The sequence below is a fragment of the Oryx dammah genome, unplaced genomic scaffold (assembly GCF_014754425.2).
Source record: "Oryx dammah isolate SB20612 unplaced genomic scaffold, SCBI_Odam_1.1 HiC_scaffold_17, whole genome shotgun sequence".
Lineage (NCBI taxonomy): Eukaryota > Metazoa > Chordata > Mammalia > Artiodactyla > Bovidae > Oryx > Oryx dammah.
The window spans coordinates 48,152,702-48,165,325 of record NW_024070201.1 but is presented as its reverse complement, the minus strand read 5'-3'; the positions used below and the strand labels follow the sequence as shown (position 1 = coordinate 48,165,325).

The 12,624-nt window shown below is 40.1% G+C and overlaps 1 protein-coding gene and 1 non-coding gene across 2 annotated transcripts; both read right to left on the bottom strand.

Moving 5' to 3' along the window:
* Positions 1-753: 753 nt before the first annotated feature.
* On the bottom strand, positions 754-1,689 carry LOC120876680 (olfactory receptor 51F1-like). The gene has a single exon (XM_040258651.1). It carries the CDS (start codon positions 1,687-1,689, stop codon positions 754-756), a length of 936 nt encoding a protein of 311 aa, XP_040114585.1.
* A 2,583-nt stretch (positions 1,690-4,272) lies between these two features.
* On the bottom strand, positions 4,273-4,345 carry TRNAE-CUC. Its single transcript has one exon. It is a non-coding gene; the product is annotated as a tRNA-Glu (tRNA).
* Between the last annotated feature and the right edge of the window lie 8,279 nt (positions 4,346-12,624).

The following is a 12,624-nucleotide window of genomic DNA, read 5'->3' as shown; positions in this document are numbered from 1 at the left end:
TTTTCTTTCTGGCTTACTTCACTCTGTATAATCGGCTCCAGTTTCATCCACCTCATTAGAACTGATTCAAATGTATTCTTTTAAATGGCTGAGTAATACTCCATTGAGTATATGTACCACAGCTTTCTTATCCATTCATCTGCTGATGAACATCTAGGTTGCTTCCATGAATGTTTTTTAAAAGAGAATCTAATAAAACTTCCAATTCCAGTTGATTGTTCTTCAAGCTTTCATACTGTCACTTTACCAAGCACAAAGGTTATTTTATAACCTCGCATACAACCTCTCTTACTCCTTTCACTGTTTCACGCACCCCTTACTCCAGCTATGGTAACCATGTCCAGTCCTTGGTGTATCAGGCCATGTCATATTTCATTGACTTCAGAGACCTGTGCCCTGGGCCTGGAAGATCTTTACGTTTTTACATGTTACATATTATTCTTAGTTCAAGTGGTTAGCTCTTCAAACAATTCTTTGAACTGCAATTTGATCGAGATATTTTCTTCAGTGTCATATAGCCTTGTGGATATAATTCTATGGTAACACTCCTATTCACTGCCATTATTATATATGTTTAACTTTATGTCCCTGACACTAGACTATATAAACTAGACTATAGAGGACAAAGATTTTTCTTATATAAACTTGTATTCACTACTAAGGAAAGTGTAATGTTACTCACAATAAAGTGTCGAAGGAAGGGAGGAAGAAAATAACGTTATTTCTATCTAGGACATTGCATGATCAGACTTGCTACTCTTTGTTTGGAAATAATTTGTAGAAAGCTTTACGGATTTGTTTGGTCTTCACACTATATATAATAGGGTTCAGCACTGGGGGAAATAGAAAATGGAGATTTGACAGCAGTGTATGGACATATGGAGGAGCACTATGCCCAAACCGATGTACCAAAGCCAAGATGACCCAGGGGATGTAGAAGATGGCAACAGCACCAAGGTGAGAGATGCAAGTGCCAAAAGCCTTTTGCCTTTCCTCTGGGGAGGCGATGCTAAGGATGGACTTGATGATCAGCATGTAGGAGAGGAAAATGCAGGGAATATCTACACCTGAGGTCAGAATGAGAGCAACTAAACCACAGATACTGTTGACCTTGATACTTGAGCAAGAACACTTAATCACATCAGGGTGGTAGCAATAGGAGTGAGAAAGCACATTAGGACCACAGAAGGATAACCTCTTAAGGAGCAGGAGCAGGGGCATCAGGTTGACCAGCATTCGTACAAAAATTACCACACCAGCTTTAATGATTCTAGAGTTGGTTAGAATAATAGCATATCTTAGGGGGTTGCAGATGGCAACAAAGCGGTCAAAAGCCATGGCCAAAAGCACAGAAGATTCCATGAGGGTGAATCCATGCAGAAAGAACATCTGCAGAATGCAAGCATCCAGGCTGATGACCCTGGCATTGAACCAGAGGACACCAAGTGTTGTGGGAAGAGAGGAAATAGTGATGCCAATGTCGGTGGTGGAGAGCATGGAGAGGAAGTAGTACATGGGCTCATGGAGGCTGGAGTTTGTGATCACTACATACAGGATGGTACTATTCCCCAAAAGGGCAATCACACAAAGGCAGCAAAAGGGGATAGAAAACCAGATGTGAAAAGCTTCTAGCCCTGGAACTCCAGTCAAGAAGAAAGTTGGGGAAGTGGAATTACCAGTCGACCGCATAGTGGCCTGAGTGAAATGGTATTCTCCTTCACTTAGTTCCTGCAATGATACATTTCATTGAGTCAAAACTACTGTCTGTCAGATATTCTGATAATTGTTCTAATTATTATACCTCATGTGGTCCCTACAGAGTTAGAGGTAGCTTTTATCTATCATCTTAATTTTACAGATAAATTTCAGCTAGATTAAATTAACCCATTAAACAAGTAAAAGAGAAGTGTGACTCAAACCTGTCATTTTTTCTACTCTGTCATACTTAGTATATGCTATGAACAGCAGGATGGAAACTAGGGTGAGGCAAGTAAGACATTTGCCTTGGGAATGGAATATAAGGATGGTGCTAAAAAACAAAACAAAACAAAAACAATTCACAGCAATTGGATAGATAACATTTTTATGCAATATTTTAAAAAGTCAAAACTAATGCAAAAATACCCATGACAAACAGAATATCAAAATTCTGAACCAGAGCTGTGTCAAAGCACATTGGAGTCCAAAGCAAAATGAAAAATGTACATCACTATGTACATGTTTTTATGTATTTTTTGATACTTAATATTTTCCAGAACATTAACATAACTTGAAAATGTTGACAAATAAAAAGTAATTGTATTAAATCTCACATTAGTATTTTATATCTAAATATTTTATTTATATCATAATAGAATTATAATTTTACTTCAGCTAATTATAAAGTATTTATAGTTCTCAAGTATCTCCAATACGGCAATTTTCTCAACTGAAAATGAGATAAGTGGGACTTCCCTGGTGGTCCAATGGTTAAGATTCCATGCTTCCAATGCAGGGGGATTGGGGTTTGATCCCTAGATCCCCAGCTGGGGAACTAAGATCCCACAGGCCACACAGTATGGCCAAAAAGAAAAGAAAGAAAATAAGGTAAGCAAAAAAGTAGGTTTAAAAATATATTGTGATGTTTGCTTTCATTAAAACTAAGGGTTCACATTTTTTTCTTTTGCCCTAAACTGTACATGACTTGGCATGGTACAGAATTTTATTTAAAACTTTAATGTTTTGTTGATCATGGACTAAAAAATTAGATTCGATTAGATTAGATTAAAATACTGCATTAAAACATTATCATAATTGCTAAATTTTTTGGTGTCCCCTTAAATTTTTCACTCCCCTCCCTGTAGTACTGGCCTTTAGCAGTTGCTCTCCTTAGATGACCTCCCATCCCAACATGCTGCCACTGCTGCTGCTAAGTCGCTTCAGTCGTGTCCAACTCTGTGCGACCCCATAGACGGCAGCCCACCAGGCTCCCCCGTCCCTGGGATTCTCCAGGCAAGAACACTGGAGTGGGTTGCCATTTCCTTCTCCAATGCATGAAAGTGAAAAGAGAAAGTGAAGTCGCTCAGTCGTGTTCGACTCTTAAATGATGCTAAAAAGAATTTTCATGATTCTGAGTTTCAGGGAAAGTTTCAATACTTGTATTTTAAAGTTTTAGAGCACTGCTGGAGGATTTCTTTTCCCTCTCACTCCCATTTCCACCCCCTTCCCCACTATTTCCCCAAGCCTAGAAAGAGGCAGGAAAGAAATATTTCTTTCTCTTCCATATTTCTACTCCAGCTTTCCCCACCTCTCTGTGACCTTGGTGCTTCTCCCCCACATCTTCTGTTTTTGTTGTCTCCTTACCTGCTATTCACTGAAGGAAAAAGTTCCCTGCCTTTACAAGACCCCATCAAAGAGATAAGTGAAAACTCCTGACTGATGGAACTGCTTTCTGGGGCACTTGGCTGGGGAGAATTTACCATTTCAGCCTTTTCAAGCAGGAGCAAATAGCCATTTAAATAGCTTTTCCCACGTGACAGCCCTGCCAAGAGCAGAATCCCTAGCCCCAGAGGGGCCTCAACATAACCCACCCCAGAGAAAATGCATGAATTTTTTCAGGCACTTGATACACTTGAGGAAAACCTCTTGAGTGTAACGTTTTTGCACAGACATTAACCACAGCTTTCCTGCTGTGAATTACACTCTTGGAAGGGGGAAGAGATGGAAGTGACATAACTAATTATCAACACAGGACTGCACAGGCAGGACTCATTACATATACCATCTGATATCCTTACTTTAGCGTCTCATTACTTACATTCTGCATTTAAAGAAAAAAAATCATTTACAGAAAGAAGTAAGCACTAGTAAATATTATTTCAATGATTTCAGGAAGGATTAAAAGGAACAAAAAAGACCAAAACAAACTGCAAAAACAAGTCTTCAATAAATAGAATTTTTTGGCATGTTCAGAAATAATGATAACTGTCATTTTTGAGCAGCTCCTATGTACTGTATTTTATGGCTTAATTAATTCATACGTTTGTGGCTGTTTTCACTGACAAATTTATTTAAATAATTATGGTGAGTATGTACTATGTTCTGACCTGTTATTACAGTGACATCTAATAATGGGGGAAGCAGATACATTACATTTACTTAAACCAATTTCTTATTCTTGTTTTGCTGTGCTAGGTCTTAGTTGTGGCATGCAGGATCTTCTATCTTCCTTGCATCACACAGGATCTTCTCATTGCCTATGTGGGATCTTTAGTTGAAGTAGGTGGGATCTAGTTCCCTGACCAGGGATTGAACCTGGGCCCCCTACTTTGAGAATGTAGAGTCTTAGCCACTGGACCACCAGAGAGAATGAAAAGTGGTAGTCACTCAGTCATGTCCAATTCTTTGCAACCCCATGGACTGTAGCCCATCAGACTCTCCTGCCCATGGAATTCTCCAAGCAAGGAAACTGGAGTGGGTTGCCATGTCCTCCTCCAGGGGATCTTCCTGACCCAGGATCGAACCCAGGTCTCCTGCATTGCATGGGGATTCTTTGCTGTCTGAGCCACCAGGGAAGTCCCTACTTAAACTATTTTGTATTAAATATTTTAAGCTGGGGAGACTAGCCTGGATTATCCAGGTGGACTTGATGTGATAACAAAGGTTTTTATAAGAAGGAGGCATGAAGCTCAGAGTTGGAGTAGGACACAGAACTATGGAAGGAAAGATTGGAGATTCATAAGGAAGGGGACACAAGCTAAGGAATGCAGACAAGCTCTAGAAACTGGAAAAGGCAAGGAAACAGATTTTCCCCTAGAGCCTCCAGAAAGAATACAACTCTGCTGAAACCTTGATTTTTAGCCCCACAATATTTATTTTAGACCTTGACCTCCAAACTGTAAGATAATACATTTGTGGTATTTTAAGCCACTTAATTTATACTAATTTATGGTAATTTGTTAAGCAGTACAAAAATACTAGTTCAGAACTCACCCACAAGGCAGTGTGAGTAAAGGTTACTCCACTGGTGCCCAAATGCCTTTTCTGCTGTTGGCAAATAGCTACACTGCTTTTAGCACCTAAAGCTAAGATCTCTCCTTTTTAATCATCTCTTTTTTTTTAAAATCTCAGTTTTATTTATTTATTTATTTTACTTTACAATATTGTATTGGTTTTGCCATACATTGACATGATTGCACCATGGGTGTACATGTGTTCCCCATCCTGAACCCCTCCTCCCCACTCCCTCCCCATCCCATCCCTCTGGGTCATCCCAGTGTACCAGCCCTGAGCACCCTGTATCATGCATCCAACCTGGACTGATGATTCATTTCAAATGTAATAATTTACATGTTTCAATGCCATTCTCCTATATCAATCCACCCTAGCCCTCTCCCACAGAGTCCAAAAGACTGTTCTATACATCTGTGTCTCTTTTGCCATCTCTTATACAGGGTTATTGTTACCATCTTTCTAAATTCCATATATATGTGTTAGTATACTGTATTGGTGTTTTTATTTCTGGCGTACTTTACTCTGTATAATAGGCTCCAGTTTCATCCACCTCATTAGACTTGATTCAAATGTATTCTTTTTAATGGCTGAGTAATATTTCATTGTATATATGTACCACAGCTTTCTTATCCATTCCAATTGAAGGATTCTATTTGGAGATGAGGCTAAAAATGCCAAGAAAAAAAATGATTATATGAATTATTTAAAATGTAACATTTGCTAATAAATACATAGTTTAGAAAGTATATTTCATATTTAATTATATAATTTAATACACAAAATAACACTATATAATTTATTTATAATTATCATTCTAATTTAACAGATAGTGAAATCATAGTGAAGTAACTCAATCATGTCCGACTCTTTGCGACCCCATGGACAGTAGCCAACCAGGCTCCTCTGTCCATGGGACTTTCCAGGCAAGAATATTGGAGTGGGTTGCCATTTCCTTCTCCAGGGGACCTTCCCGACCCAGGGATTGAAACTGGGTCTCCTGCATTGTAGGCAGACTCTTTACAGTCTGAGCCACCAGGGAAGTCACTATCTAACAGAAGAGGAAACCAAAGTCCCAGCATGTTAAAGCACTTTATTCAAATTTATGCAGCTGGTAAATTACAGCATGTAACCTTAACCTTAAATACTTTTCCGCTCAATTATTGTTCTTCATCACGTTTGAAGGAGTGCATACTTCAGAGGTATAACAACAAATATAAATAATACAATTTTCCCTTTTGCTATCACTTTCTACATGAGTTCATACTGAAAGTATAACCATTTTGGAATCTGACTGATTGATATTTAAATCTTAACTCTGTTATCGCTAGTTAGTGACATTGGGTATGTACTTGTCTCATTGATAAAATGTGGATAATAATATAATAATATTGTGAAAATGACTTGAGACAAAGTCTGTACAACACAACATAGTGTTTGTCACATGGCTAATGCTCAATGATGGGAGACTTATTTGGATAGACCTTGGAAAAAACCGATATTTTTGAAATTACATTTGGAGTATTTAAAATATTCTAGTTGTGGATTAAATAAAAGTTTCTGTATACTCTATGTATATTATATATAGTATATGAGGTACTTGGTGTGGTCTGATACAGAATAAAACTATGGAAAAAGTTAATTGTTCTTATTGCTAGTTTGAAAATGACAACAGCTGATTTGTTTGGTTTCTTTGTTCCATTCTTTTATCTCCTCCTGGTAGAAAAGAACTTTTAAAAAATGCAATATGCATACACTTATGCCATGAGGAATTGTCAGAATGAGTAAGAAAATGTTGTTCATCCTGTAGCTACTTGCCCAAGTTCACTATTACAAGGGACTTATTCATTTTAAGAATCTACTCATTCTGTCTAATTATTGAGCCAGGTAGAATAAAACTGAGGACTTGGGCTGGTGCTCTTCCTGGATATCATGTTGCAAGTAAATGCAAAAGACAGTTCATGTCACAGTCCAAGTAGAGCTGGACATAAAATTCTACCCCTAGAATACTTCACAGGCAACTGCAGACAATTCCTGAAGAAAAGACACTGTGATCCTATCCTTTCTCAATCTTCTTTATTCCCTCTGCTTTCTCCAAACAGGTGTGCTAACAATACTTATTTTTTGAGTGGAACAGGCTATAACAAGAAAGATTACAAGACCTTGATATGCTCCCTCTGTGGGGTAATCTTTCACTGATTTTTGAAAGGAATCCAGGGTTTTAGTGACTACAGTTTTGAGATGCAATTATGTGCACTATTTAAGTAGGGAGAGAGGCTTCTAGGAGGCTGAGGCTCAGCCACACAGAATTCATCAGTAGTGGCATTATCTTCCCAGTTCATCTGCTTCTCTTTCTATGTGTGACTTGATGGATAATGGGTGTAGAGGAAAAGAGTGTGTATATGTGTCCAAAGGGGCATCAGTCACCTCATTCCCCTCGTTATTACCGCTTTCAACACTAGGCAGAGTCTACTACAGAACCAGCATTAACAGCACAGTTGGAATGCCAAAGAGAAGAGCAGCATAAATTTATCATGCCCTTTGGATAAGGGACCAGTCTGGGCTTAAGAATTTTGAAGGGTTAAGAAGATAAGAGTCATTCTTAATACCAGGAAAATAGTAGATATTTTTTCAGCAAGTTCAATGTGATTTAATTCAATAAAATGATTAAGTATTTTGTTGACCCCTGCCCCCATTAATGGCAACCTGTAAGTACTCTTGCCTGGAAAAGTCAATGGACGGAGGAGCCTGGTAGGTTGCAGTCCATGGGGTCTCGAAGGGTTGGACACGACTGAGTGACTTCACTTTCACTTTTCACTTTCATGCCTTGGAGAAGGAAATGGCAACCCACTCCAGTGTTCTTGCCTGGAGAATCCCAGGGACAGAGGAGCCTGGTGGGCTGCTGTCTCTGGGGTTGCACAGAGTTGGGCACAACTGAAGTGACTTAGCAGCAGCAGCAGCAGCCCCTATTAAGTAAACAAGGAATTCAATATATGCATGTTGCTAAGTCTCTTTGCAACCCCATGGACTGCCAGGCTCCTCTGTTCATGGATTTCCCAGGAAAGAATACTGGAGTGGGTGGTCATTCCTTCTCTAGGGGATCCTCCCGACCTACAGATTGAACCCATGTCTCCTGCTTGGCAGGTGGATTCTTTACCACTGTGCCATCTGGGAAGCCCAAGGATTCAATACTGTGAGCAGTTGTTGACTGAGTGGATGATTGAATACAGCCAGGAGACCAGACTACAGCTATGTGCTTTTAACTGTGTCTCTGTATTTGCTCTGGTCTTACCTAATGCATGAGTTGGCCATCATGCTGCAAGGCAGAGATTTATTTCTTGCTGCGATTTAAAAATATTTTTCTATTAGTGCATCTGTGAAAGTAAAGGGCTTTTCTGAATTCCTGTGAAACAGCTATTGGGTCAGAAGTCTGATAAAGAACAATGCCTGCTAGTGTGAATGAGGGAAATATGATGTTGAACGTATATAACTGAGAAGAAATATTATGCATCTGTGGGCCTTTCTGAAAAGTTTCTGATCAGGATTTTAGATTCACGAATGCATGTATATTTCTGAAGACTTCTCTCTTGCTTTATGTTTCACTAGGATGAATTTGCAAAAAAGAAATAAAGTGTTTCTGGGTGTCTGCTGGTATATTCTTTTTTTCTGCTAGTATGTTCTTAAAATAAGTATCTCTGAAATAATACTAATATCAAATTTTAACTTTTTTTGAAATCCTTGGATCCAGAATTGAGTTACATATGCTAGATTATCATGTGTAAGAAGATTATCATCTTCTTCAAGAGATGGGAAAACCAGACCACCTGACCTGCCTCTTGAGAAATTTGTATGCAGGTCAGGAAGCAATAGTTAGAACTGGAAATGGGACAACAGACTGGTTCCAAATAGCAAAGGGAGTACGTCAAGGCTGTATATTGTCACCCTGCTTCTTTAACTTCTATGCAGAGTACATCATGAGAAACATGGGGTTGGAAGAAGCACAAGCTGGAATCAAGATTGCCAGGAGAAATATCAATAACCTCAGATATGCAGATGACACCACCCTTATGGCAGAAAGTAAAGAGGAACTAAAAAGCCTCTTGGTGAAACTGAAAGTGGAGAGTGAAAAAGTTGGTTTAAAGCTCAACATTCAGAAAACGAAGATCACAGAATCTGGTCCTATCAGTTTATGGGAAATAGATGGGGAAACAGTGGTAACAGTGTCAGACTTTATTTTGGGGGGCTCCAAAATCACTGCAGATGGTGACTGCAGCCATGAAATTAAAAGACACTTACTCCTTGGCATAAAAGTTATGACCAACCTAGACAGCATATTCAAAAGCAGAGACATTACTTTGCCAACAAAGGTCCATCTAGTCAAGGCTATGGTTTTTCCAGTGGTCATGTATGGATGTGAGAGTTGGACTGTGAAGAAGGTTGAGCGCCAAAGAATTGATACTTTTGAACTGTGGTGTTGAAGAAGACTCTTGAGAATCCCTTGGACTGCAAGGAGATCCAACCAGTCCATTCTGAAGGAGATCAGCGCTGGGATTTCTTTGGAAGGAATGATGCTAAAGCTGAAACTCCAGTACTTTGGCCACCTCATGAGAAGAGTTGACTCATTGGAAAAGACTCTGATGCTGGGAGGGATTGGGGGCAGGAGGAAAAGGGGACGACAGAGGATGAGATGGCTGGATAGCATCATTGACTCGATGGATGTGAGTCTGAGTGAACTCTGGGAGATGGTGATGGACAGCGGGGCCTGGCGTGCTGTGATTCATGGGGTTGCAAAGAGTCGGACACGACTGAGCGACTGAACTGAACTGAAAGCAAAGGAAGAAGTAGAGTCCCTGAGACATACAGCAACAGGATGAAATGAGTATTAGGGGCACAGGCCACATGCCTTGGGCAGGGCTTCTCCAATGGGTAGCTAGAGAATAGCCTGGAATATTATAACATATGGTGTTGTAATGACATATGTATCAAATTCAATCACAGAGAAGATCATAGATATGGTCTGGCATCAGCATACATCAATTTCAGCATAGCCACATGCTTAAAGTAGGTCTAAGGGATGATTTGGTTGAGGTAAAATATCAATCAGGAGAACATGGAGCAAAGGGGGTTCACTCCTACAATGCTTTTGTTATTACAGCTGTTCCCAGCTTGATGGCCAATTACTGGAATATGATGAAATGGTGGGGTGGGAAGCATATGGAGACATCCAGTACCAGATGGCACATGGCCAACCCTGACTGACAGAGTATGGATAAAGCAGACTTGGTGGAGCAGAAGCAGTTACAGTAGTTGATTTTATGGACAGCATCTCAGATCAGGTGAGAGTAAGAGGGTCTCCACCATGAAAGCTAGCAGGGTCAGGAAGAAATACATGTTTCACAGAAGTAGTCAGTGCAGGGCACATCAGAGAGGGGGCTGATTTTCACAACAGCCATTGTGTAGCATATACAGGACAGGAAACAGATCCAGACTGGGGAGCCTCCCACCTTGAAAAGATACAAGGAGTTGGTGGAGGGCTGGTCAACAATGATGGCATCAGAGGATGACTACTGTTGGATGGGAAGCCTACCTTCCAAAGAGACTAATTGAGTCACAAACACATTATTTTTGAGAAGTCTGGTAATTATGAGAGCTGAGTGATTAGAAAATGGTCTAAACAGGAAATCGCTTATCATATGTTAATAAATACACATATTTTTCCTAAATTAAACCTTAAAATGAGCTATATTTTCTCCTGATGGTATGTTTATAAATCACAAGCCCAAATTTATGGAATGAAGAATAAACATTTAAAACTTTGTCTCCAAATGGAAATGAGTCACAGTAAACGTTACATCAACCCTTGTCCTTTTTTTCCACATAAAAGTCAATTTTGTCTAAAGAAACAAATTACTTTTTCATTATGCCTGTGGGTGTATTTTTGTTGCTGTTCTGTCGCTATGTCATGTTCTACTCTTTGCAACCCCATGGATTGAAGCATGCCAGACTTCCCTTGTCCTTCACTGTCTTCCAGAGTTTGCTCAAACTCATGTCCATTGAATCGATGATGCCATCCAACCATCTCATCCTCTGTCATCCCTGTCTCCTCCCGCTCTCAATCTTTCCCAGCACCAGGGTCTTTTTCAATGAGTCAGCTCTTCACATGGATGTATCTAACCACTCTTTTATACACATTAGATTAAAATAAATTAGAAAAGTCATGAAAATGGGAAAGAGAGAGAAAGAGAAATGTCTAACGCAACCGTCATCTTGCCATCCTATCCTTGTGCTCTGTGTAATTCTTTATAGCCTGCTGAGGATGTTTTCATGCTTTTGCCTTCATCTGGGGCCAGCATTACCTGTTAAGGCTTCCTGTGTTCCCTCAGATCCCAGTTCCTCTAGGAGCCCCAAATTCCCACCCTGAATTTGCTTAGGATCTTTGGTTAAACACAGAGATGTCTTGGAGGATCTCTGTCCTGCAAGCTAAAAACCTGAAGTCCTAGGTAAGATCGAGCCTGTATTTGGCTCTGCAGCCTTGTTTCAGCCTTGTTTGCTGCTGCTCCTATATCTTTCATTGCAAAGGTTTATCACCTTTAAAAATGCTGATTCCTCGACTATGACTTTCCTTCCCATTTGTAGCCCTTTGATATATTAAAACTACCCAATTAAAGCCACAGAGGAATCATCACTTCCTTGGTGATATATCTTCTGATGTTTTTCCTGCTCTCAAGTCTCTCTACCAATGCGGGAATTCATAAAGACACAAACTCCCTTCTGTATTTCTGTTTCCATAAATACAAACTTGTTTCTTTGGAAGTAGGCAGGTCTAATGGCAACCCACTCGGTATTCTTGCCTGGAGAATTCCATGGACAGGGGAGCCTGGCAGGCTACAGTCCATGGAGTCACAAAGAGTTGGATATGACTAAGTGACTAAGCAACAACAAATTAGTGATTGTTGTTTTATTCGAAGAGCTGAGAAGAAGGTCACTGAAGAGCTGGTCCCTGAAAGAGTAGAGATGTCCCCAGTCATACCCCAGGACCAGCTCTGAGCTGAACTGGTTTTTGGGTCTCCTGACTCTGTGTAGTAGTTCTCCCATTCTTTTGCTACTTTTAGGGAAATCTTGGGCCTAATTTCTGGGAACCTGTGGGAAAGGGATGAAGCTTCAGGGCTAGTATCTTCCATAATTTCTGCTTGCTACTGCTGCTGCTACTATTACTGCTAAGTTGCTTCAGTTGTGTCCGACTCTGTGTGACCCCACAGACAGCACCCCACCAGGCACTCCCATCCCTGGCATTCTCCACGCAAGAACACTGGAGTGGGTTGCCATCTCCTTCTCCAACGCAGGAAAGTGAAAAGTGAAAGTGAAGTTGCTCAGTTGTGTCCGACCCTCAGCGACCCCATGGACTGCAGCTTTCCAGGCTCCGCCATCCATGGGATTTTCCAGGCAAGAGTGCTGGAGTGGGGTGCCATTGCCTTCTTCAATTTCTGCTTAAAGTATCATTATTAACAGTGAATCAATAAGCCAATAATGCAGTTCAGGTTCATATGCTTATGTGTTTTATGAAAGTGAGAGATCACAGAAAACCCGTAAAATGGACTATTTGTTTTCTTTTAATTCCAAATGAGATCTTTTTAG